Source organism: Cebidichthys violaceus, unplaced genomic scaffold (assembly GCF_023349555.1).
Source record: "Cebidichthys violaceus isolate CVI_PGR_0920_01 unplaced genomic scaffold, fCebVio1.0.p SCAF_16, whole genome shotgun sequence".
In the NCBI taxonomy this organism is placed as follows: Eukaryota; Metazoa; Chordata; class Actinopteri; order Perciformes; family Stichaeidae; genus Cebidichthys; species Cebidichthys violaceus.
In genome coordinates this window covers 8,546,385-8,570,789 of record NW_027176329.1, presented here as the reverse complement: position 1 = coordinate 8,570,789, position 24,405 = coordinate 8,546,385, and the positions used below count along the sequence as shown (strand labels likewise).

Here is a 24,405-nt window from a genome sequence, read left to right as displayed (position 1 = left end):
CTGGTTATGCAACATTAATAGACTTAATAGTCTTTCAAGATGAAACATTTTATTGATTGTGGTCATTGTTACCAGTGTATGCTTTCAACCAAGCTTAAGAACCTCTACTTGTTTCAGTTGACATCTGTGCTTCTTTGGCATACAAACAAATACATTTCTTTGGCATATACAGTGTTTTAATATGTTAATATTGAATATTGAATCGGTTGATGCTAGCTCTTAGTCATCCAGCTGGCAGAGGCATGCCACCCCGCGGTTAATCCAGTGTTTCTGTGGCTTGTCAGAGGGCAGCTCGATGGACATGACGTAGTTAGTGGAGTGGCCAGTGGTGGACAAAGTCCCTCTGCGGGCGCTTGTTTTGTAAACCGGACAAACGTAGTTGTTTTCATGTTGAAACTTGGCCATTTCTCCCGGTTTGAGCTTGATGATGGGTAAAGAGTCAAAGAGAATCTTGGGGAGGGACTCTCCAATGACCATGTTCTTTCTGTCCCAGCGAGCCCCCTCCATGAAAAGACCCTTAACATAGGCCCCATCCTCTGGTTTCTCATCCATATGGGTCTCCTCTTTGGTTACCTGGAACAACACTCTGAGCGTGAATATCCACGCTATACATTCCTATTATTATTCATTTATTATGATTGAATATGACCAAAAAACACTGAGAAAGGTTACAAAAATTATAACATGCCTCAAATTCAAAGCCAACGTAGTCTATGGGGATGGTGTACTTCCTGGCAAAATTCTGAGCCACGCCAGTAAGAAACGACTGGGTGAAGTAGAAGCCAGACAGCCAGAAGACTGTCGGTGGGCCGTTATCTATCCAATCCTGTCAAGACAGATATCCAACGATATGAATAGGCATTAGTATATTTAATAAAAAAAGTAATGTAATCCATTCTCCATACATACTACGAACAGAATGTAATAGATTAGCTTTAAAACTAACAACAATCCTAATTCTTACTTGTAGGAACTGCAGCCTGGCTAAGAGATCAGTCACGTAGCTCCCCAATGGCTTGAGAGAAGGGTATGACTTGGTTGCCCACATAGCGGGCACCTTGCCCACCAGCATACTGCTGAAAACGTTCTCAAGTTCGGCAGACATAACGATCTGGCCCTTCAAAGCTTTACGGATGTTTACCAAGCTGAGGCGCACCACATGAGTGAGTCTGTCAAGCGTGGAGATTAATGTCATCAAGTATTAATTGTGTGTCCTGCACAAACTGAGCAATAAATAACCGACATTAATATTTAATCGCATAGCAGCACAAGTTGTTATTACCTGTTGAAGCGGATTATTTCCTGCCTCAAAACAGTATTCATGGACTCCTCATACGTGACTGGGTATTTATCCATCACTATTTGAATGTCAAAATCTGCAGGCAGCTTAGACAGAATGTCCTCTGCAAGCTCATCTACGACTTCCTAAGCACAGACAAAGCATGAATGTGAGACAACAAATTTGCATGTAGTGTTTCCTCAGAGAAATAAGCAGAAGCCAAGAGTGTAAAATAAAAGTCTGCGTGTTTCAGACAGGCAGTGCAAACCTGAGGAGACTTGGCACCGCCGCCCGTCTGCCTGGGCAGAGTCAGCAGTACTCCATCCAGGAGCTGATTGGTCTCTTGATGATCCTTTGTGATGTCAGCGTTGCTATGAAGCCCGAACACACAAGGATCGGCACAAATTGGAAGACCGCGTATGTAGTCAACATATGTCTGGAAAAAAGAAAATAATTTTTGAAAACATATTTCTTAATCAGGTAGGATGATTAAAGAAGTCCTTAAGTTCTAGAAGTGATCTTCAACACAATGCCCCTAAAGCCAAAAATGATCGAGATTTAATCCCAGCTCAAACTCATCAATCCTCCTCTGGGTAATCAGTGAAATGTGCTGCTGTTGTGTTTATTTGAACTGCAAGCTTGGATTTACTTTGCCCACCATGACATAAGAAGACAGATGCTTTATGGCAGTTATACACTGAAGCATTAATTAGGAATGACCAGAGCTCTGACAGTACCTGATAGGGGCCATGAGCTGGGACATAATACAGATCTCCCTCACACAGGTGGTAGCCCTCCTGCTCTATCAGGTCCCAACTGTAGAAGATGGACAGAAGTGACATCAGTAGACGCCTGTCTTTGTCATCTGTCACCCTGCCACCATAGTTGCACTCCCCTGAGAAGAGAAGAAAAGAGATCATTAAAGCCAAAACAAAAACTAGAAATCCTAGCAGATTGTTGTGATGTTTGTTGAGAGGTTTGAGCCATGTTGCTGAATACACATTTTTATATATGCATTATAATTACTGTCATGCTGTGTTAACAACTATATCTTTTTTCACCTGTAAGGTATGTGAGGGCCTCCAGTGGAACCTCCTCATACTCATCCAGGAACATCTGGATCTGCCTCATACTGATCCTCAGGTCAGACTCGTTAAACTCATAGGGAATATTCCAACCTGAGAGAAAACAGGCCAACAACCGCAACAGGGTTGTTTTACATAAAATTAGAATAATGGACGAAAAATAAATATTAAAGGATTACAAAAATGTTTCAAATATCCCTTACATTAAAATGATACATCACACAAGGGTCAAACAGAGGTCTCACCCAGAGGTCCAAAGTTCCTCCTCTCCTGTACAAGAGCGTGGAAGAAGGTGAGACCAAACAGGAACTTCTGCCAAACGACCTGCTTCTTGGAGCTGCCAAAGAAAGCAGGGTCAGAGATGGGGTGACTCAGGTAGGAGCGCAACAGGTTGGCTCTTATTCCTTTCGGAGGCTCATTGGTCATCTTCAGCCCATTCTGCAGGATACTGACTGGGAACTTGTCGGATGGATAACTGGTTAACCACAACCTGCGGAGAAGAAAAGATACTTGCCTTTATCGTCTTCTTCATGCAAGAACACGTTTCAGTTAAACTCAATGAATGTCTGTTACCTAAAGCTAGGATGTGTGTTCTCTGGGGTGATGGTCTCCTCACAGATCCTGTCTAGAGCAGGCATCCAGCTGGTGGCCAGGTGGCAGTTCTGCAGTACCACCCAGGTACCCTCTTTGACGGCTTTGTCAATCATCTGAGCTGCTATGGGTCCTTGTCCTTGTCCGAGAGAAATGGTTTGGGTCTTACTGCCCCCCATTTCTAGGTCATCAGCAAACTTCAGCAGACCTGAAGAAACAATTCAATACTGTAATAAACTTTTGGCATCCAAACATAAAACCACAAGTCACTTCTGAACGAAGTATCCCTCTGTATTTAATTCTACATTGCAGATGGTTCTAGACTATTGTGTGTTAAAATGTAGAAAGGTCACAAGAATTTGATGAATCACCTGCAGTTGGATCAGATCCTGGTGACAACACAAAGATGAGAGGAGTGCAGCAGTTGGAGTCTTTGTAACTCCCTGCCAGGTCAAAGGTGGGCGGCTCAATGTAAGCCTGTCCCATGTTATCCACTATGAAATCCTGCACTGCTGGAACCATTTTATCTGGCCTGAAGCACCGGATTACTACCATCCTGTCCATTCCCACCAACTTACTCCACCGGTCAGGCAACTGGTCCTTATGGGGCTTTCCTGAATCATAGAGCTTCTTCCATTTTGACACGTTGTCTTGGACATGTTCAAAGAAACCATCCAGGTTTGGAAGTTTGGACGCCCTGACGATTTCAGACCAGGATTTGTCAGACAGCCACTCTGGAGCAGGGTTGGGGTAAGGGTTATCCAAAGCAATGCCACCTGTTAGAAGAAAGCGCCAGACTTTGTCGTCAACCCGGCCTTTACCCTGCATGATGCCTACAGTCAGCAGCAGAGAGAAAAGCACCTTATCCTTCTCAAAAAGCGAGCGGCACACATTATTGTAGATGCTGACGGTAAAGTGGTCAACAACGTTGTTGATCCTTTCCTCTGTATCATCGCTCTGCAAGCTCTGGGCAATGGAATACAGGTAGAGATTGATGAACCAGGTCAGGGAGTACTGGTACATAGGCTCGATGTTGGCCAATTCTGAGATGCAGAAAAACATAATGGAAGAGTGCTCAGCCACAGGACGGTAACCCATGCGAGTGTCATCAATCTCTTTCTCTGTGACACTGGCAATTTTTTGCTTCTCTGAGATCCCCTCTGAGAGGATTTTGGAGGATGACAAGATCTTAATGGCGGTCTCATCCTCGAGGATGTTCCCCTGTGAGGAGGAGAGCACTTGTAAGATCTTATCCTCAATTTCCTTGAGCTGCTTGTTGTTGGCAGCACTCTCCAGAATGAGCTGGTTCTTCTTCTCTTCTAGCTCAGGTTTCTCTTTGGCTGCAACAAGCCCTAAAAGCTGGTCCTGTAGGCCTTGTGGCGTGATCATGAAGTTCAGCAGACAGACTTTTACAGCCACCTCTGGGAGATAGTGAGGGTTCCTCAGTCCAGTGGTCATGTAGAACAAAAAGTCTTTGGAATATTCCACAATATTGTCCCCTATTTTCATATACTCCACACCCTGTTGTTTGAAGGTCTGCTTCAGCAACAGAGGCTCAAGTACCGGATCAAGTTCCTCTCTGACGTTCTCCAAAAGAACTGGGGTTCCAAACTGGATGCAGTTCTCCAAAACTCTCACATAGTTTGCATCAGAAAGTTTGATAACAGCAAGTTTATTTGCCTTCTCCATGGTCTTGATCCACTTGTTGGCTTGACCCTGAGGGTCAATCATTAGGGGCCACCGACGGGAGTTAAACACTATGATACCATTGTCTGTGGAGTAGGAGTCCACTGGCAGTCCAGCAATCTGCCATTCCCTGATGGCCACCTGGTTACCCAGAGTGTTGCTGAGGGTTAAGTCCGCAGAGCAGGGGATTTTCTTCTCCTGGCACAGAATATGCCACTGCTTCTGGCACTCTATACGGTAGTCGACAGTAAATGCCCCAAGGTAAGATACGGTTCCCGAAGAGAGGAGTATGTCACCTGTCAGGTTGGTGTATCTGCAGAGGGGAAATATAGAACCAATCTGATTAATATCAAACTTGAGGCATATCATGATTTACTGTAAAGATTAATATACAGTATATGTATCTTTTGACATACCTAATCCCTAGTTGCCTTGCAGCCTCTGTCCACCTGTCCTTCTCCCCACCCAGTCCTCCAATCAGCTTCTCTGCCCGGATCAGCTTCTGAGAACACAATTCAATGTTGTCTTCCAGTTCTTTCTTCTTGTTAATCATGGCTGCCAAGTCATTGTTCAGGCCCTGAAGTCTGTCCTCCACTATTTTCAGCTCAGCTCTTTTCACTGTCAACATTCCCATCTGTACAGCCAGCTCATCCTCAGCCAGCTTTAGTCTCTCCTTCTTTGGGGCTACCACTTTGGCTACACGCTCATACACTTCCATTGCTCGCACCCATTTACAGAGACCCTCACAAGCCGAGGAGACATTTTTTATGATAGAGGGCTGAAACTCAGGGTTGTTGATAAACTTGTCTCTGATTTTCTTGATGTTCGGGGCAGGAATATTGTCTTTGTCGTAGGCTTTGAGGCTCTCCAAAAACTTCAGGTCTGCAAGGAGCTTCTTCGATGGGCCCCAGAAGTCCTCAATCATCTTACCTGCAATATATTTTCATGAAATAGTGATGCTGTTATCATATCTCATATTGAGCAGATCATTTTTTTTCCAAAAGTACAATACCTTTATCAATGAGAATAATGCCATATAAAAATCATTCAGTCAAAGCTGTACTCTCACCTGAGCCACTGGGATCAGGTTTTCTCTCAGGTTTGATGCCCTTCATGATACAGATGGACTCCATGACAAGTTTTACTAGACCTGGTGGGTTCTGCATTGATTTAACTACTGTAATATCTGAAGGTTTTAATGTGTCCAAGGCTGACAGGGCAGCCTCCAATGCAGGCATTGCTTCTGCCAAGTCTCCCTCACACTCATCCTGAAAGACAAACAAGCTGTGTCTAAATACATGAACAGATTTGAACCCTACATATATTATGGACATTTTGCAGTGGCAAAATATGTCATATCTCCTGAAATACATTTATACCTTGATGGCTTGAGCTGCAGCTGCTGCTTCATTAGCAACTTTCTCATCAGCAGACACAAGTTCTTTCTTAGCGTCCACTTCTACGGTTTCGCCCTCTATCTTGACCATCATCTTATCTGTGTCAGCTGAGGTCTGGATGAGCTCTGGCTGCAAAGCTGTCAGCTCCTCCTGCATCACTGACACCTGTGGACATAGTATGATGTGTCTATACCATTAATTTGCTCAGACAAACAAGGAAAGATTCAAGGAGATATTCTTAGACAGGGTGCATCACCTGAGATGCAGCAAACTCCAGTTTCTGGAGTCCAGCGATGTAGCGGTTTTTCGCAGTATCCACTTCATTCCTCTTTACATTGAGCAGAGTCTTGAAAGTGAGGATGAGTTCAAGGTAGGAGGTGGGTGTGACATAGTTGTGTCTCCTCAATCTGGAGAAGTACCTTTCAGACATCTCTCTGACACTTGTCTGGAAGGTCTTGCACATCTCCACCACCCTGAGATCACAGAAAAAAATGTGGGCATACTACACAGTTCTAGATGCAAATTAAGTCCATGCCACTTTTAAGCAGCTGGGACGAGTACTACTTTTGTCATCCTTTTTATGTCCTTACTCCAGTCTGATATCACTGTCCATTTCCACATCCTCCAGGAACTTGTGGGCCACCATCTCCAGAGCATCATTTGGCCATGCGTGGAACCAGTCAATGGTGCAGCAGTTGATAAGGGAGGGGAACATCCTAAGGCGGTTCCTAAATGCATCACCAATAGGACTCATGGCTGTTGAATAGAATAATTCGCAGTTACTTACTAAAACTTCAATCAGTAAAAGAAAAAGTCCACGTAAAGGTGCTTACCTAGCACAATGTGAAGGTTAGCCTTAACACGATCAATGAAGAAATTGTACATTGAGAGCGGAGTGCCATCAATCTTTTTGCCCTCAAGCCGGGCGATTCCCTGCACTTTCTCTATGATGTCAGCACGTTCATCGGCAGCAAAGATGTTCGGCACATCACCAGTGTTAAGCAGCATGTTGATGTCTTCCAACATGGCCTCGTCCTTAATTTGGCTGTCATTGAACAGGAACACCAGGTTCTTTCCCTCTATGCCTGCTTTAAGCATAATCCGCTTCAGGTCATCACGCCAGTCCGACAAGCTGTAGTTCCTGGTCAACTCAATCTGGGACAGGACGTAATCGTTAATGAAGGTGCCCAGCTTAGTGGCGCTCTGACGCCCCGAACCGCCAATGCCAACGAGCAGAAGGTGGCCATTGTCTTGTTTAAGCACACGGCAGATGCGGGAAATGTGCTCAATGGCAAATTTGAACATCACAAGGGACATTGGTGCCTTGCTGCAGTTGTTGAACTCATCCAGGTAGAACTCCATCACTTCTTGCAAGGCAGACAAGTCTGTGATTTCATTGTAGGCCTTAACATCTGAATCAGGCTTGGCAAAATCACCGAAGAACAAGCTACGGATGCTCTCGTCTGCTACCTTGCCATCTGGGCTTAGATGGCTCAGGAGCTAGACAACAATAGGAGAGATTTAGGATTAAACACAGACACTATAATTTAAAATCAAAATCACTACACACTACACTTGACAAAGCAGCAGCCTCTCTCCCAGTTTGTTTGTTTGTTAATCTGACTTTCTAAAACAAACCTTGCGACTGCAGTGCTGTAACCTGTTAGCCATTAGCTGCGGCTCACTAACGACATGTTGAGAGCCGTTAAGAGGCAATTAAAATGCTCCCAATCTCAGATTTGGCCCCTTTAAACTGATTTTGACCATAATCTACTAAACTGATATTTTTACTATCTTTTAATCAATGCAATTTCAGTCATATTAGTTCAGAATTTGAGAAAAAAATGCAGAATAGCTGAGATTATTTTTGAGATTTCATATACTGTATGTACCTTTTCCACACTCTGCTTAAAGAAGTTTGAGGTTCTCTCTTTTACGATGCCAAAGAATGTCTCCTTGTCTTCATTGTCAATCAGTCGATCATAGAAAACACGATAGACCTCATGGATCCACAGGCGGATCAGTTTGTCTCCATCCTGACACGAATAGGACAACATACATGATGACGAGATACATCAATTCAGAACAATTAACTTAAACATTTCACTATTGTTTCCTCATTTACCTGCATGTGTGTATGTGGAGCCAAGAGCACACCCCGTATCACTCGAGAAAAGTCCCGCAGGTTGAAGATGTAGTGTGACTTCGACGGGGTGGGGAGGAAGCTGTCCATGGTGTCCTTATAGACTGCCATGGTGGCCTGGACCATGATCTTGCCTAGCCTAGGACATAAGTCAATATACAGTAAATCTTTCTGACAAAGACAATTTAAATCATTCTACTACTGGTTGACAATATAATACATATTTGACAAGTTACCTGTAGAAAGAAGCATCAAAGCCTTTGTTGAAGTGCCAGTCAGCAATGGAGCTGAATATCTTGGTCAGTGTTTCATCATCAAAGGAATCAATTGAGATGATATTCAAGTGGCGGGTGAAGCGGCCTAGCATTTGAAACATTTTGTCAATTTCGCCAGCTGCTTTCTTTAATGAAATTACTAATACCAAATAAATAATTATTTCAAACATACTTGTAATGTCATTTTTCCCACCACCAGGAGGCCCCATTGCAGACATGAACAGCACGTCCACTATGTTTAGTTTGGAGGTGTCCTTCTTGTCATACCAGTGATGATGGTCAATCCACTGTCTTAACAGCTCAATTGGGGGTTGGGCGCCATAGATTTCTTTCGCTGGCATGTTCAGATCATCTATGTAGAGGAGATAACAATAACAGTCAACTTGTACATGAAAAGTGAATGATTATAAAGCACTCAATGATCCACTTTTAACCCAACAGTATAGGATTATGCTGTATTTGTGTCTATCTTTACCAACATAGACGATGCACTTCTTTCCCACAGGAGGTCCAAACACGCCCTTCCTTCTTCGGTCCAGCTTGGCCATGATGATGTCTTGGGTCTGATTCGCTGAGGTTCGGGCAGAGAAGTTGATACAGTTTGGTGTGTACTGCTCTTTAGGCAGATTTACCAAGAAGCTTTTGTTGATGACAGATTTGCCAGTGCCAGTGGGCCCAACAAACAGCATGGGTATTTCATGTGCCAGGTAGGTACGCAGGAAAAAAATCTGACGTGCTGTCTCCATAGTTGGGATGATGAGGTCTGACACCTGGTAAGGTTAAGTAGAGTTTCAGTGAACATGGACATTCACGGTGGCCTCTTTAGCAGCAGTTAACCTCTGTGATATAAACACACTCACATTGGCTGCAACTGGAATGACATTTTCTTCAGTTGTGATTGAATCAGTCCATATATTCCACTGTCCCTGTCCATCCTTATGAAAGTAGTAGTCATAGACAGTGCCTGAAAAACAATAAGTAAACGTCAGGCATTACTAATGTTAAAGAAGCTGTTTTTTTAATTGGTATAGTAAAGTACGTAAATCAATTTTGTGACCTCTCTCAGGGATGATGTTGTCCTTTTTGAGTTTGATAGTCTTAGGCTGAGGGTGCTCATCGTCCATGCCCATGATCAGATTGCGGTAAAAGACATCAAACTTCTTACGACAGTCCCCGGTGATGGTTCCACCCAAAGTCCATACAACCGCAAATAGGAACAGACCCTGCAGCCACCTGGTGATCTGCTGGCAGGACATTTGGGTGCTATCGACTCCTGACGCAGAAATTTCATCTGGGTATAGACAGGAATGTTAACACATACGCTCACACTGATGAAAAGAAACAATTAAATATAATTCTTACTAACCTATCAGGCAGGTGTACAACTTCATTAGACTGTAGGCTAAGTGAATGGGAGATGTTTGAACCACAAAGCGACACTCCCTGTTTATAAAGTCCAGACAGGGTTGAACTAGCCAATCAAACAGGTCCACTATCTGTGGGACAAAAGGTCAAAGAAGCGGTTATAAGACACATCATATGACATCTTAAAAAGTGACAAAAACTGTAATCAATGAGCAGATTCAGACAAATGCGTGTTTGAGATCTCACCAGTTCTCTATGTTCACTGCTCAGGCTTTCAGGCAGTGTGTTCATGTAGGAATCTCTGAGAGGAGACCAGCCCAGCTGCTGAGGTTCCATGTAGATCATGCCACACCTTTAGGCAGATGGTTACACTCAAAAACGTCAATACAGTAACTTTTAAACTTTCAAAATGTGTGCTTTCTATATTTACATTGTATACTACAGTTGCTGGTGCGGGTTCTGTCTGTTCTACTTACCTACTGACGGTAGCTGGAGAGGCTTGCTCCAGGTCAGCAGGTTCAAAGATCAGACTCATCTTGTTACTCATCTGGATAATCTCACCACTCATCAGACAAAGCTGGAGAGTGAACAAGACAGAAGCATCTTATTTAAAGGCTGTAAATCAGAGGGAAATCCTTTACAAAAACTATGAATGTCTGCATACAATTTCATTAAATGCATCAAAGTGGCCAGTACCTTCTTGTTGTCATCCAGCACAGTATTCATGTTCTCAATCCAGACAGCATCAATGGGCCCATCAAAGATTATCCATTGTCGATTTTCTGAGGTGGAGATTGCCTGATCCCTGTAGGAGGTGGCCAGCACTCCATCAGACCACTCATGGCTGACTGGATCAAAGCAGCCATACAGCTGGCCCATGGTGATGGCCTTGGGGTTGATAATGCAGTAATTCACAGCAAACTCCTCCATCAACTTGGCTGAAAAAGTGAAATGAGAGAGAATAAACTATTATAAATCAAAACCGAAACAGAATCATATCTTTGCTAAACACTTGCTAGGGGTCAATTTATGATTAAAAACAATACAAACAAAAAAAACATAGTTCAGCTAAAAGATACATTTTCTTTGAAATACCAACCTTCATAAAGGTCTCCGAGGGCAGCAGCAAGAACTTTATATGCAGAAGTCTTTCCTCCGAGAGGGTCTCCTACTATCATGAAGCCATGGCGTACCAACATCATCTCATACACCTATCCATCATCACAAATCACAGTCAAAGTACATTTAAGTGGTACAAGTATACAGTTTTAACATAGTTGTATTGCTTGGCAACAGCTTGGGTCCATGTTTACTTCCTGTCAGCTGAAGTCATTCAGGAAATAAACTTGGACACATTTGGAATGTTTATTTTTGCAACTGTGAAATGGTCAAAAACAACTAGCCAAACATCTCATTGGTACCTGAATAATTTTGCCAATGAACCATGGAACAGACTGGAGGTTGAGCTTAGCAACGTTGTCATTAAGAGCCTTGAGGAGAAGATCATAGTCTGGTTTTGGAAGAACTACGCCAGGGAATAAATCAGAGATGATACCCTGTGGGCAGCAGAGGGAGAATCAAACTGAGTAATTTGTAAACAAATTGATCCATACACAGAAAAAACAAATACTAGAAATTACAATTGTATTTGCTTCAAAATCTGTCACCTGAAACAGTGGCACATCCTGAGCCAGAAACTTGGCCATGTTGACGTCCATCAGCGCTCTAAGCAACAGCACGCTCTCATTCTCCTCCGGGTACTTCAGCTTCAGATTCCCTGCTGCAGTCAGCACAGACTTCACAGCTCGCATACCGTAGTCATAGTGGTGTTGGGAGGACAGCTGCTCGGAACACAGGCGGTAGGTGGCCACAATCTTCTGGGCCAGGCTGGAATTTGAGATGTATGAGCCTTGGTGAGTAAACCAAGCGGGAGCTAAATCTAGCCCCGAAAAATATAGTTAATAAAATGATTTTGTCCAGGACATCATTCACACATACCTGCGAGATTCAATGAAGCCCATGGAGTATAATGAGATTTCACCAATGAGACCATAGTCTGGCACCATCATAGCCACTGTACGGAAAAGAGCCTACAAGACAAGAGTGACGGGTGTATATCTAGTTCCAGCATCTTATTCTCTCTTTACTTTTTTCCCATTTTTTTCTCATCATCAGATTCTGCTCTGTTGAGTAATGTTTAAGACTATGCTATAGTGCTAAAGGGATGTACCTTTAGGTTGTCAGGGAGCTCAGCCCTGCCAGCATAGCCAGGGTTCATGGTGATGAACACAGAGCAGGTTGGGTTGAGTGACAGCTCTGTCCCCTCAAACAGGAAGGTCTTCAGATTCTTGGCAATGGCCTGTTGTATGCAGTGGACCTGCTGAGCCACCACAGAGAGAACCTCCACCTGTGAAACACACGCAAACAGATGATCACTAACTATGTGAACAAATTAGTAAAATGCATTAATGCTTTAATTAGACACAATAATTGGAATGCATTGTGACTGAGAAATAACAATATATAATATTCATCAACATCAGGCCATCATCATATACATAATTTATATGTATTATAAATATATTTATCGATATATTTACGAGTTTTAAGATGCAAATGTGCCATATTGAAATGGATTGTAATTCCCTCACAAGCATACATTTTGCAGGCTAACCATAATCCTCAAGTGGGAGCTGTTAGCTGTGAAGTAGCTTTTCTTTGCATTTAAACAGCAAACACTAAGACAACATAAGTGCAGGTGTGTTTGCCATCTTATTACTTGGATACAAAACAGTCAATACCATGTGTTTTTTTCTGCCATGATTAAAAATAGAACATGGAGATGTAAATCATATTTTGCAAATTAAAGGTGCCCTTTTACATGGTGCATTTTTGCAATAGAAGATGAGAGAGCACAAGACAGGATATGAAGTAATGGACATTCTGATAAATAAAAAGGTGCTTGTATTTGACTCTATGTTAAAAATTAAGCCAGTACAATGCAGAGTTAAGGACTGCAATTTCACATTTTAAAGAGTATTAAAATAATCCAATTAACTTGGCATAAAATCAAAAGCAGTGTCTCTGTATCCTGCTGAGTTGCAAATGATCTAAATTTAGCTTGGTGTCTGTGGTGGAGGAAAACAGGTCTTGTTATTATGTAGTTGTGCAAACTTGATTTGAAATCTATAATGAACTTGATTCTTTATCTGAGAGGCCAAACAGACCATTAAAGTTTTATCATTAACATTTTGACAATAACAACACAAACCAATACTAAACCGAATAGTAATAGAATATTTGGTCATGGAACTTGAGCTACTATTCAGTTAAAGCAGATAGAGTATTTGAGTCATTTGATTCCACAGATATACACACAGATTTGACCAGTATAACAAAGGTTGTGTGCTCACCTCAATACGATTGAACTCATCAAAGCAGGCCCAAGCTCCAGACTGTGCCAGTCCTTTGAAGAACTTACTCATGGCCTTGTAGTCCAGACCATCGGAGCAGTTGAACACCACACACTAAGACGAGATGAGTCGAGATGAGATACAGGAAATTGCAAAAATTTGCAGGTGTGCAGAAACAACAAACGCAGTATTATTGTCAGTATTAAGAAATAAAATGAAACTGAAAACCATTTTGGTGTACCTGTTTTGCCAAAGCTTTTGCCAGATCCTTTGTGGTCTCAGTCTTGCCAGTGCCGGCAGGACCCTCAGGAGCTCCCCCCAAGTTTAACTTCAAAGCCCCCATTAGAGTTCTGGCGTAGCAGTTATTTAAAAAAAATAATGCAATGAAAGATCTTTTGTCATCAACTTTAGAAGTTACAGTATGTTAGAATCAAATTTTTACTATGGTATTGTATTTTGCAGCTCTCCATCCATAAGATGAGGATAAGGGATCACATAGACTGTAAGTTACCTGTAGCAGCGGTCAGTAAGCGGTGTAATGACAAGACGGGGGGAATTGCCCAGATATTCATAGCCATATTTCAAGCAAGTGGTGATCATGCGCAGCATCACTTCTCCATCCTCCCAGAAGTAACGCAGCTGAGAAATCCACGCAAAGTCATTCAGAGAGGAGATGCGGTCCTCTGCCAGTTTTGCCACAACATCTCGAGCTGGTAGAGGGAAAGAGCATGAGATTTTCTGCAAGCTAAATGTAATCAAGAAATCATATTTGATCCCTTTAAGAGAACAGCTATATTACCATGAACATCTATAACAGTGAGAGCACCAAGGGTCATCCTTGCCCCTCCTGGCAGCTTCCCACGCACCAGCTCCACAATGTCAGCAATCTGAGCGTTGCATTTCTCCACATAGGCCTTTAGGTGGAATGGAAAATCAGTCAGCAGGTTAGACTACAGTGTAATAATCATAACATTTTTGGGCTTAAAAGGTGTCTCTCTTTGTGGAAGTTAGCAGTGGATGTACTGACTGGCAGTGAGTTAGTCTGTATGGCTTCAGATACTTCACTAGTCCAAAAGATGGAGGAGGCACAAATGACAACTTGGCCAGGCCACTGCAACACCCACTTCTTTCTGGGCAACTACAGCACAAACAGATACAATATTACACAGTAAAGAAAATGTTTTTACACTGTTTATATCTATCTGAACCCAAATAAATGGTAATGATTATAATTATTTTCATTACTTTTAATATTGCTCCAAAGAACTAATGGATGGTTTAATAAAAATAATAATAATTAAACCCACTCCCCAGTTTGGCCATGACTTGTCTGCATCTATTGTCAGTCAAGCTCATCATAGATAAAAAAAATAAATTGTAATATCCCAAAATACCTCTGTGTACTGCATCACTCCTTTATGGATGACATGTCGAACACTCCTCAGCATTAGGTTCTCCACCTGCAGCAGCCACTTCTCTACCATACCCTAAAAATAATAGAAACAGTCCACCACATACTTCCAACATGTTATGTCCAAGCAATATAAGAATATAAAATAGGTATGATACATACATATATATCAATTTAATGTCAACATATATAACACAACTACGACACAATGTATAGAAACACTGTTCTATACCTTGGCTTGAGCTGGATAAATCTTTTCTGTAAAGCTCACGGTCTCCTTCTCAGAGCTGATCATGCCAATGATCTCCATGTCCTCAGTGAACTCCAGCTTGGCGATGCCCTCAAAGCACTTTTTCAGGTGAGGCTGCACACACCTTGGGTCTTTAGTTTGTGAGAGGATCTCTAGCAACTCGTCGTTGGACAGGAAGAAGAACCTGGAAATATGATGAAGATAAAGAGGAGAGATGAAACATAACAATCACTTGACTAAGACCCTTAAAAAGAAAGTTAATATAATGGCTGACCGTGTCATGTGTCTGTAATGTTTTGTAGGCAAAATTAAAGTGTTCTCCTTTGTAAGTAGATTTTTAACCTCCCTGAAGAGTAATTTAGTGGACGGACAAAATCAAAGCTATTATAATGTACTATTAGGGATAGTACTAGTGGTCCAAACCTTGGGAAATAAAGCCTCTTCATTTCCAGGTAGGTATTGAGGCCTTTTTGAATGTGATCTAGATACACATTGGACTCCTGTAGCCTTGCCAGCATGTTTGGCTGACCTGTAGCCACCAGCACATGGGTATCCTTAACCTGGACCAGCGAAATCACAAAGGCACCATGGTGAAGCATTGTGCGTGAGACTCAACTCTTGCAAACCTTCAAAAGAAGTTGTGTTTCAAGAGAATCTTACCGCCGTAGCGATGATGTTCTTCCAGTAGCTGTCCACAATGGCAAACTTGCGTCCCTCCTCAGGCATCTGGGCAATGATGTCCTCAGAGCTGAAGATGGGTTCAAGGTAGAGCCAAGTAGCTTGACACTTCAACATGGAGTCTAGGATGTCCTGCATACTCAGCAACTTGTCCTCCCAAAGCTGGGTAGGAGAGTAATGGTGAGAATAACAGAATTATAGCAACAACAAGGTATTGTTGTGTCACATAGATAAAAGTAAAGTACGTATAGTTTACAAAATGCAACAACAATCCTACAAAAGCCTACCTCATTCACATATAAAGAAATAAATGACTACAAACAAGAAGCCCCAAAAAGGAAAAATATGATAATCTAGTCCATGAAATATATTTGGATCCAGAAGATTACTGTGTTTTATATGATTATGTTATCCTGCATTCCTAAAACTGGTTGTTTGAAGTCTGGTAATTTTATGACAAAGCCACTTCCACTGGTGTATAGAGAGGCACAGCTGAGTTTGTGTTTATGCAGAACAGGCAATTTTCTTACTTGTTCTGGCATGAAATTGTGCTTACATATCCATCTGGCTTTAGTTGGCAGAGGTGCACACAGACTTCCAAAACCAAACAAACTAATTTTATGTATGATGGCTCTTTGACTTTCATATACATTTCTAAAGTCGAAAGGTGTCCATGGGTGACTTGTGGTGTCATTTCTTACCTTACATTCAGTCTCTATTGGCTTAATGAAAGGTGAACCTCGCATGGTCTGTGTCTTAATGATGTGGTCATCAAGAAGCACTTGGATGTCATCGACTGCTGACACAATATTGGTACCCTATGATGAAATATAAAATGTATTTAATACAAGTTGATGTCAATGTTTTGTATGGAAATTCATGGCTAGAGTTTAAGGCAGTGACGGCAACGTAACCAACGTGTCAATTTCTTGGAACATTTCAACATTGAAGATGTAATAATTTACAATGGCAGTCCACTTGCGGTACGTCTATTGTGAAAGTATGTGATTATTGTGTTTGTCATACTGTATCTCTGTACGGAGTGAAAGAGAACCGGAGCTCAGCCCATTCACTTATCATCTTCTTCATGGATTTTTCCAGAGAGTACTCCTTACTGGCCGACGCTCCAATCTCTTCCAACCTAGGACAGAAGTAAAACTAGAATTATTAAATTCTAATCAATTCTAAACAACCTTGAGGCCTCCGGCCATGGCTGTCACCGGTGCGGAGCCATAACAACATCACCTTCTGATATTGGTGAATATTTCCATGAGGGTCACTTTTCCTTAAAAGCCATTCTTTTCCTTATAACACAGTACATTCATTTTGCTCCTGGCATGTATTCCAACACAGTGTAATGTCAGTAGAGTGTCTTACTTATTAGAGAACTTGGAAAGCCCCAGGTCCAACATGTTCAGCAGTGAGCTGCTCACATCCGGTTTGACAGCAAAGCCCACGATGCTGCTAATCTGTAGACAGACAAAGGTGTCGTAAATTATTCACATTAACTTCACGGATCACAGGAGACGCAGGACACTCGGTCCTCACAAAGTGAATCTGACACGGGATTTCTATCAGATGATCTAATGGAACTAAAACATAAATTCAGCTGACCGCCTCCCAGTGGCGGTCTTTGATGCCGGGGTTACAGATGGTCGTCAGGATGGGTAGGTGCTGCTTGAACTCTTCTATCTTTCTTTTGAAGGTTCCGGCCACCCGACAAGGCCCAGGAAGATTAGAGAAAGACTTAGTCAGTTTATGCGTGGTTCTCCACATTGTGTCAAGCTCATCACAGATTTTCTCAGCATCCAGGTGAAGGAAAGGACCTAGAAGTTAAATGATAAGCAAAGTACAGCAATGTGAAAACAGCTGTGCATCCTACTTGCACTTGCTAACTGAAAGAAATGGGTGTTATTTTCACAGTGTGAGTCACATACCATTCATCCACTCTTCTGACATGCTCTGAAAGTTTAGTGCTGTGGTCCAGAGCTGTTCATATGGTTGTTTGTCAGCTATCAGAGTTTGGAGCAAAGAGAACTGTCTCTGTTCCCTCTCCAATAAAGTCTGCTCATTGTTGATATCCTGTAGAATATCAGTGGTATAAACATATTCCATATTGCTTGGGTATCTTAGCTTAGAAATCAAAAGCATAACCATGTGCATATTTACGGTATCTAAAACATCTTTTACCTCATGTTCAGTGACAGCAGCCTCCAGGTTGGCAGTGATTTGAGTGAGAATTCTCACATTGTTCTTCATCTCCTCCATGTTAAACACTTTCTTCTTCTCAAAGGCCCGTATCTCCTTGTCCACATCCTGCAGTCTCTGGTGAAAATCTGACATCCTGAGATAATCAAATGGAAGTAACAGTTGTTCGCTTTGGAGACACTATATTTAGTGTGGTGCATCACAGAAGACTGACACACTTTCTGAACAGTTAGGGTAAGATTCTGGGATTCTTAAAGCAGCTGTTCCTATAGATGTCAGTGACTTTTATCCTAATGTAAAGGGATGTTTTAAAATCTTTGTTTGAATTTACTGCAATTCTCATGTAGGACACTCTTTGGTGCCTTGGTAAAGCAGAGGAGGGACCAACCATTGGAAAACATCACATTCAGCTGTGGGTGTTGACACTTGTGTGAGACAGAGTGTGAAAAGTGATTATTAACCTTGTCTGGAGACAGTCCTGAGCCTGCTCTGTCATGGTGGCCAGATGAGTATTGCTGTTTTCAAGCTCAGTAAGGATCTGATCGGCCCAATGGAAAACACGGGAGTTCAGCCTCAAGTCATCAGCTAGAATAAGAAAGAAAACCAAATAAAAGCCAAACAAATTGTGGATAGGGCCTAAGTTACACAGATAAAAGAAAAAAAAGAAATGTCATCTACTGAATTGTGCTATTTGTGTAGATTGATTGCATGTCATTTCTTTTGACTGTAATTGCAAAATACCATGAGAGGTTTCACATACGGGGTAGAGTGGCATAGTCCAGGAGGAAGCTGACGCGGTATCTTGCCTCATCAATCTCATCTATCAGCTTGTGAATGGTCACATCACTGGTTTTTTTAATGTACTGGTTGAGAGACACCAACTCCTCTGTGGTTTCTGGGGTGCTTCTGATGGTCTCAGAAATCTCCTCATACTTTTGACAGATCCTGGGAAAGAATGGTTGATATTCTCTCTCTTAAAGTTTTAGTAAACATTTAGCTGATTTGCTGTTCAAACAACTGTTTGAAAAAAAAAAGATGTTGAATTTAATCAACACTTTCTACTGTTCGTGTTAGAAAAGTTTAAGGAGGCGGAGATTTTCCCCTCACCCATTATTAAGCTCTCGGTTCTCCTCCACTTCAAACATGATGGTCTTGTCTTTCAGTCTCTCAGCACGGTCACACAGGTCATCATTCAGCTTGCCAGCATACAGACAAAACATGGACAAGGGCACCGTGACATGCAGTGAGGCAATCTCCTTCCATAAACGATTAAAGCACTCAATTTGCTGAGGATTGAAAAAGGGAGAGAGGACTTGGTAGACAGCAAAGACCAATTGAAAACAGAAACCGTTCAGTGTAGATTTGAGATGGAAAGGTTTAATACCTTTCTAAAGCTTTCTAACGAGTGCCTTTCTTTGAGAAAAGCTGAGATTTCCTGCTTCGCTGTATGGTCCAGTAGATTGCTGTATTTCTGATACACACTCAAATACCTGAAGAATGAGATGTAGAGTTAGCAACTCCTCTACACTTGCTAGTACATCAGAGTAGTTGAAAGGCATAAATTCAACATGTGTCGTTACTTCTTAGGTCCCACGGTGTTCTTGTGGAAAACGTCTTTGGCTTTGTTGACTAGGTTTATAACCAGCGACTCATTAGGACCGACGGTCCGTAGGTACAAGTTCTTTATATCGGGAAAGAGGTTACATTCCACCTGGCAAAAGCATTTCAGTTGCAGATCATACTCGTTGTATCAAAGCAGAAGCAACACTGTGTATTGTTTATTCTAAAATAGATTATCAAAGCTTGTGGTGCTAAAGGGAATACTGTACCCTTGGGAGCTTCTCAGCACTCTTGATGATTTCCATGAAGCCTCTGTGAATGAGCTCCCAACATTCCTGAAAGCTTGGACGAAAGTCAATGTGAGGCTCATTCACCTGTAGCTCAACCAGCAGCACCTGAGACTGAACATACTTCATCTCATCAAACACCTTGCCAAAGTCATTGCCGTCCTGAAGAACACAGAACACAGTAAGAGTAGATTTGGGGACTCCTCGCTCACAATTTCAAAGACTATCATAATGTGTTTAGAAAAAAATGTAACAACTACAAATTTTGTCCAAACCTCATGTTTAGTGAAGAAATATAACAGGTCCTGTAACGATTCTACAACCAAGCTTCGGAGCTGCAATGACATGAGAGCAGCCACACAGCTGAAGAACTCCTTGACTCTAACTGGAGCCTCCTGCTCACTCTGGGGTATGAGCGACAACCACAGGTCCTTGAAGGTGTCAATGAGTGCAGCACAGTGAGGCAGCCAACTGAAAGAAGATGATTGTGAGTTCAGTTTGAGCTATTTTGTATTGTTTTTTTTATGTCACATAACACTGGTGGTCATAAATGGTCTTTCTGCTGTAATCATAATCCGCTGTGTGATAATAAAATACCTGAAGCGCTTTCTGCACAGTTTTCTGTTTCAAATCCACGGTGTCTATTGAATAAAAGCTCTACTGACTGCAGTTATTATTTGCTTTATTTATTCCTGGGTTCTTATTACCGTTTACACAACCCCATAGAGACAAATAATGCCCTCTGTATTCAGAGGCATGGCATGGGAGACTCAGACACTGCAGAAAAATGGTATCCAAGCAGGTGCAAATTACTAACATGGAGAGAAACAAATAGAAGCTATGCTTCTACAAATTACAGTGGCTCATATTTCATTCCTGCAGCCAGCCATCCTACAGGGCTGCTACATGGCCTAACAGGCTATACAACAGTCACACAACAAAGGATGCAATGGAATCCTAAAGTGAGGCAGTGTGTGTAAAGCAATCCCCTGAAAGGCCGCCTGGCTCTGACAAAGTGGACAAGGTGGTAATATGAGACTGCACCTACAACAGGATTAGCTCTCTTGGTTGTGTACATACCGTAGACCTACAAGCCAATGAAAGGACATCCTAAATAATTAAGTCTGTACATCACATTATGGCCTCACTGAAAGTCAGACTGGCTGGTTTGAGACAGTCTGGCAAGTTGGCAGTACTCACTTTTGGACCAGTTCATCTCTCGTGGTTTGGCACCGTCTCTGGACAAACTCTTCAAACTCAGATGGCAGGAGGGGGAGGCTGGTGGAGAAAAGGTCTTCCAGTCCAATAAATCTCAAGGATGAGAAGCTGAAATAAGATTGTATCTATTTATTTGACTTTGTATTTATTATATTTGTTTGAACATAAAAATATATTATCAAATATATGATGTGTACACAAAGAAGCTGAAAGCTTTCTACAAAAGCTTTTTTATTTAGATGCAGAGGCGTTGTTTTGTGAAATTCAAATGTACACATTGTTCACCGTCTTTTTTCTGTTTTTATATATATATATATATATATATATATATATATATATATAAATATATATATATAGCCACATTACTGTAACATTAAGGAAGCTGATGTTCAGACTGTTTAGTAGGATTTGAATGAATATGTAAAAATATAATCTAACTCTCACTGAATGCACACTTCTGTATTACCTGTTTAGCCAGACATCCTGTAGTCGGACCATAATGTGACTGACAGTAAACAGATGTTGGCTTTGCCACGTGTGGACCTCCTTGTAACTAGTTGCCCAAGGCACCGGCCCACGGATCACCCTCCTGGGAAAAGGCTTGGGGATGCTGGATATGGACAGTCTCTGGCACTCAGATGGGTCCATCAGAATGTAGTCCACTGTCAAGGAACCACATGGAAGACAAAATAGATTGAACAGACTGACGAAATGTAATTTTCAAGGCAAGTGAAATATTAATTAACAAAAGCACCAACTAGAGTGACTAGTTTTTTAAACCCACATGGGCACATGTATTAAAGAATCCTTTTTTGTGTGTTTAATGTGATCAGACAGTCTATAAAATCACTTTTAAAGTGAAACTGGCATATGCTTAGAATGTCCAAATAAAGTCATTAAAGAAGACTTTATTCTTTTATACCTATGCTCTGCTTGAGGCTGAGGTTGTGCTCTCTTTTGACCTCTTCTTCTATGTTTGCCCTCATAATCTTGAGGTGTTTACTCCTATCCTCAGTTTCGGGAGGCAGCAGGCGCATGATGTTCATCATCTGCTGGGGTGGCTGGGGTTCCAGCACACAGCTGGGGACACCATTGGTGATATAGTATATATACCGCTGTGTGAGAAAAGTTAAGATTAATAATGTGTCAAAGAAGTGACTCAAAAGAGTCTAATCAGCAACTGACACGTTCATTACTGAAATAACTGATACTTGCTTCCAGGTCTCTCTGCGTCGGTTCTGTCTGCATGGCCCTCGTCTTCTCCTCTTGGCTGTGCATGACGTCCAGCTGCTCCTGAGGACTCATGGGTCGGCTGCTGGGAGTGACAACATTTCTTGATCTAGGCTCTGGCCTACGTGAGAGTAAAGCATGAGAAGATGTATCCCTGTGAAAGCATGAACAAATCACATAAAGTGCTTCAAGAAAAAGAACATTATTAAAAAAAAATGAGCTATTGCTGAAATGTGTCGCTTTAAGGGAATAATAACCTTCTTCTTGGTCTTATTCTTTGTCTCCCTCCAGATGGGGTTGATGCTAAAAGCCTGATTAAGATCAAAATCCATTCTGAGAAGTTTCCAGAGCACATTTTAAATTCTAACAAGATAAAAAAAAAGGAAAGAACATTGCAAAAGTATACAGTTTCCTTCCCTTAGTCACAAAGACCTGGATTTCAACATAAAAAGGATACATTGCCCTGCTGGTTTTTCCAAGGATTGACGTAAAGGGCGTCGTCTGTGCTGGAGTTTATTAATCTTAAGGTTCTGGGCCCGGGGACTGTAGTTATTTCCAATAGACTCACTGGGAGTACGGCGGTGACGCAGCTCTTTAAAGGGAACTGCTAGTGTCCGAGAATTGGCCTGGAGAATGGGTGGGTGATGGCTGTTCCTCAAGTGTATCTGGGGTAAAGTAACAACTTGAATGATAAGATGATGTACGGTAGCATAAAGGTTCATGTGTTTAACCGGTGTTCTCTAAAGCGCTTGTTTATGTGATACAGTGAGTGACATTCTTACTTGATACACTTCTGATGATTCTGCACTACAAGTCGTGGGCAAAGGTGGGGGAAAAGGATATCCTCTGCTCTGACTCATATTGAAGATTGAGTCCTCCTCCATCTGTAGTTCAGACAAAAGTAGTAAATGTTAAAAACACAAACAAACAAACCCGGTGTTGTACAATGACAATAAACCATGTAACCTAACCACTGACAGTTTCACTTGACTTTAATTTGCACATTAAATTCAAATTAAATTTGATACAAGCCTTGTTTATTCAAAAGCTATTAGTGCACACTGTATTTTATTTATTACAATACTTTACTTCTTCTTATATGATTTTATATGATGTGCATTTGAGTATACCTTTAAAGTAAAAGTAAAGTAAGTACTAAAGTAAAATATTGGCTATACTAATGAATAGTGCATTTCAGAATCAACCCATATATCAACAATGTTCAACGAAACTGCAAACCTAGACAGATAGAAGGTATGAAATACAGTATTAAGCAGTCTATTAAGATAGTTAAATATTCAGCTACATGAGGACATATTAAACGTCTTTTCAACAGAAAAGAAACGTTACCTCCTCAGCGTTTTGCCTTTCCATCTTGTTGCTGAAAGGCACCGTTGTAACTGACCGTTAATATCATTTTAGACCGTTGCCTTCTATCGGTTGCTCTGTATGGTTACGTCGGATATCGGCAGGATTTCATTCATTTCGTAGCATTAAGCTCAAATGTTGTATGTGTTTGTCAGCAACACAAGTTTGCGCGCGGAGTTTGGAAGTAGGTTCATCTTTTCTAATGTAAAAATGACATAAACTATTTCGAGCTACTTAAGTTTCGCCCTGTAAATGCTTTGAAAAGCCTCACGCTGCTGTAAACTGACACACTGTTGATCTTATCCAGGGACGTCTCCGTAGTAACCCAACCACCTTGTTACTATCAGAAAAGCTGAACTATGTGGTGGGCGGTTATTCCCTGATAAATATTAGATATTTCTGTGTGTAATATGGTCACAACCAAAACTATTGTAAGCTATTATGTTGAGTTACGTTAAGAGTTCTCTATGTAGCAGTGTTCTAGTGTATGTGTCTGGGGCTTTTATTGTGACGGATGAAACGGAAAAAGGAAAAGTTGTTTGTCATTTTATTACTATTATAAAGTATAGGTGCAACATAACCCTCACCTACATTGGTGGCAGCGGTTATGTTGCGCCTATATTTTATAATAGTGATAAAGTAATAAGCACGGGGCTTCGTAGACTGCACCAAGATGGCAGCAACTTTATTCTCTTTTCACACACGTTTGCTCCTCTTTCCCTTTCATCCTTCACAATAAAAGCGCCAGACACATACACTGGAACACTGCTTCCTACAGAGCTCTTAACGTAACTCAACATATTAGCTTACACTATCACAGCAGGCAGTGACACAACAAAGAACAAAACTCTGGGTTTGTTTGAATGGTTTGACCTGACACTTTACCTGGAAGCATCACTATTCAGCTGTCGTCATCTGCCCTCTGCTGGTAGCCACTCTGCAACCACATGGCTCTTAATAT

At 41.6% G+C, this 24,405-nt stretch overlaps 1 protein-coding gene across 1 annotated transcript; it reads right to left on the bottom strand.

Annotated features, from left to right (window-relative positions):
- Positions 1–18: 18 nt before the first annotated feature.
- Positions 19–22,960, bottom strand: dnah3 (dynein axonemal heavy chain 3). The gene is made up of 61 exons (XM_068710594.1): positions 22,859–22,960; positions 22,534–22,741; positions 22,334–22,379; positions 22,062–22,230; positions 21,769–21,961; positions 21,313–21,508; positions 20,829–20,954; positions 19,904–20,099; positions 19,611–19,790; positions 19,362–19,492; positions 19,166–19,271; positions 18,889–19,067; positions 18,542–18,726; positions 18,243–18,366; positions 17,764–17,917; positions 17,511–17,655; positions 17,188–17,399; positions 16,951–17,042; positions 16,600–16,714; positions 16,275–16,391; positions 15,556–15,735; positions 15,319–15,455; positions 14,878–15,079; positions 14,629–14,721; positions 14,262–14,372; positions 14,034–14,148; positions 13,746–13,944; positions 13,476–13,584; positions 13,235–13,348; positions 12,052–12,228; positions 11,820–11,911; positions 11,489–11,708; positions 11,243–11,377; positions 10,921–11,032; positions 10,518–10,759; positions 10,298–10,398; positions 10,068–10,173; positions 9,823–9,952; positions 9,514–9,747; positions 9,317–9,420; positions 8,932–9,226; positions 8,629–8,808; positions 8,418–8,541; positions 8,164–8,320; positions 7,931–8,074; positions 6,872–7,538; positions 6,629–6,794; positions 6,295–6,511; positions 6,021–6,203; positions 5,711–5,909; positions 5,058–5,571; positions 3,327–4,954; positions 2,938–3,163; positions 2,610–2,854; positions 2,341–2,457; positions 2,017–2,174; positions 1,548–1,715; positions 1,283–1,425; positions 965–1,169; positions 689–826; positions 19–573 (listed from the first exon to the last, which is right to left on the bottom strand). Exons 1-61 carry the CDS (start codon positions 22,958–22,960, stop codon positions 220–222), a joined length of 12,117 nt encoding a protein of 4,038 aa, XP_068566695.1. The 3' UTR covers positions 19–219.
- Between the last annotated feature and the right edge of the window lie 1,445 nt (positions 22,961–24,405).

Bases quoted from the DNA above. Each gene is read 5' to 3' on its own strand.
- dnah3 (XM_068710594.1), bottom strand. From the start codon at position 22,960: ATGGAGGAGGACTCAATCTTCAATATGAGTCAGAGCAGAGGATATCCT. The intron at 19,493-19,610 runs GTACAGTATTCC...TGCTTTTGCCAG, and splicing joins GTGCTGAGAAGCTCCCAAGG to GTGGAATGTAACCTCTTTCC. The intron at 1,716-2,016 runs GTACTGTCAGAG...TCTTTTTTCCAG, and splicing joins CAGCTCATGGCCCCTATCAG to ACATATGTTGACTACATACG.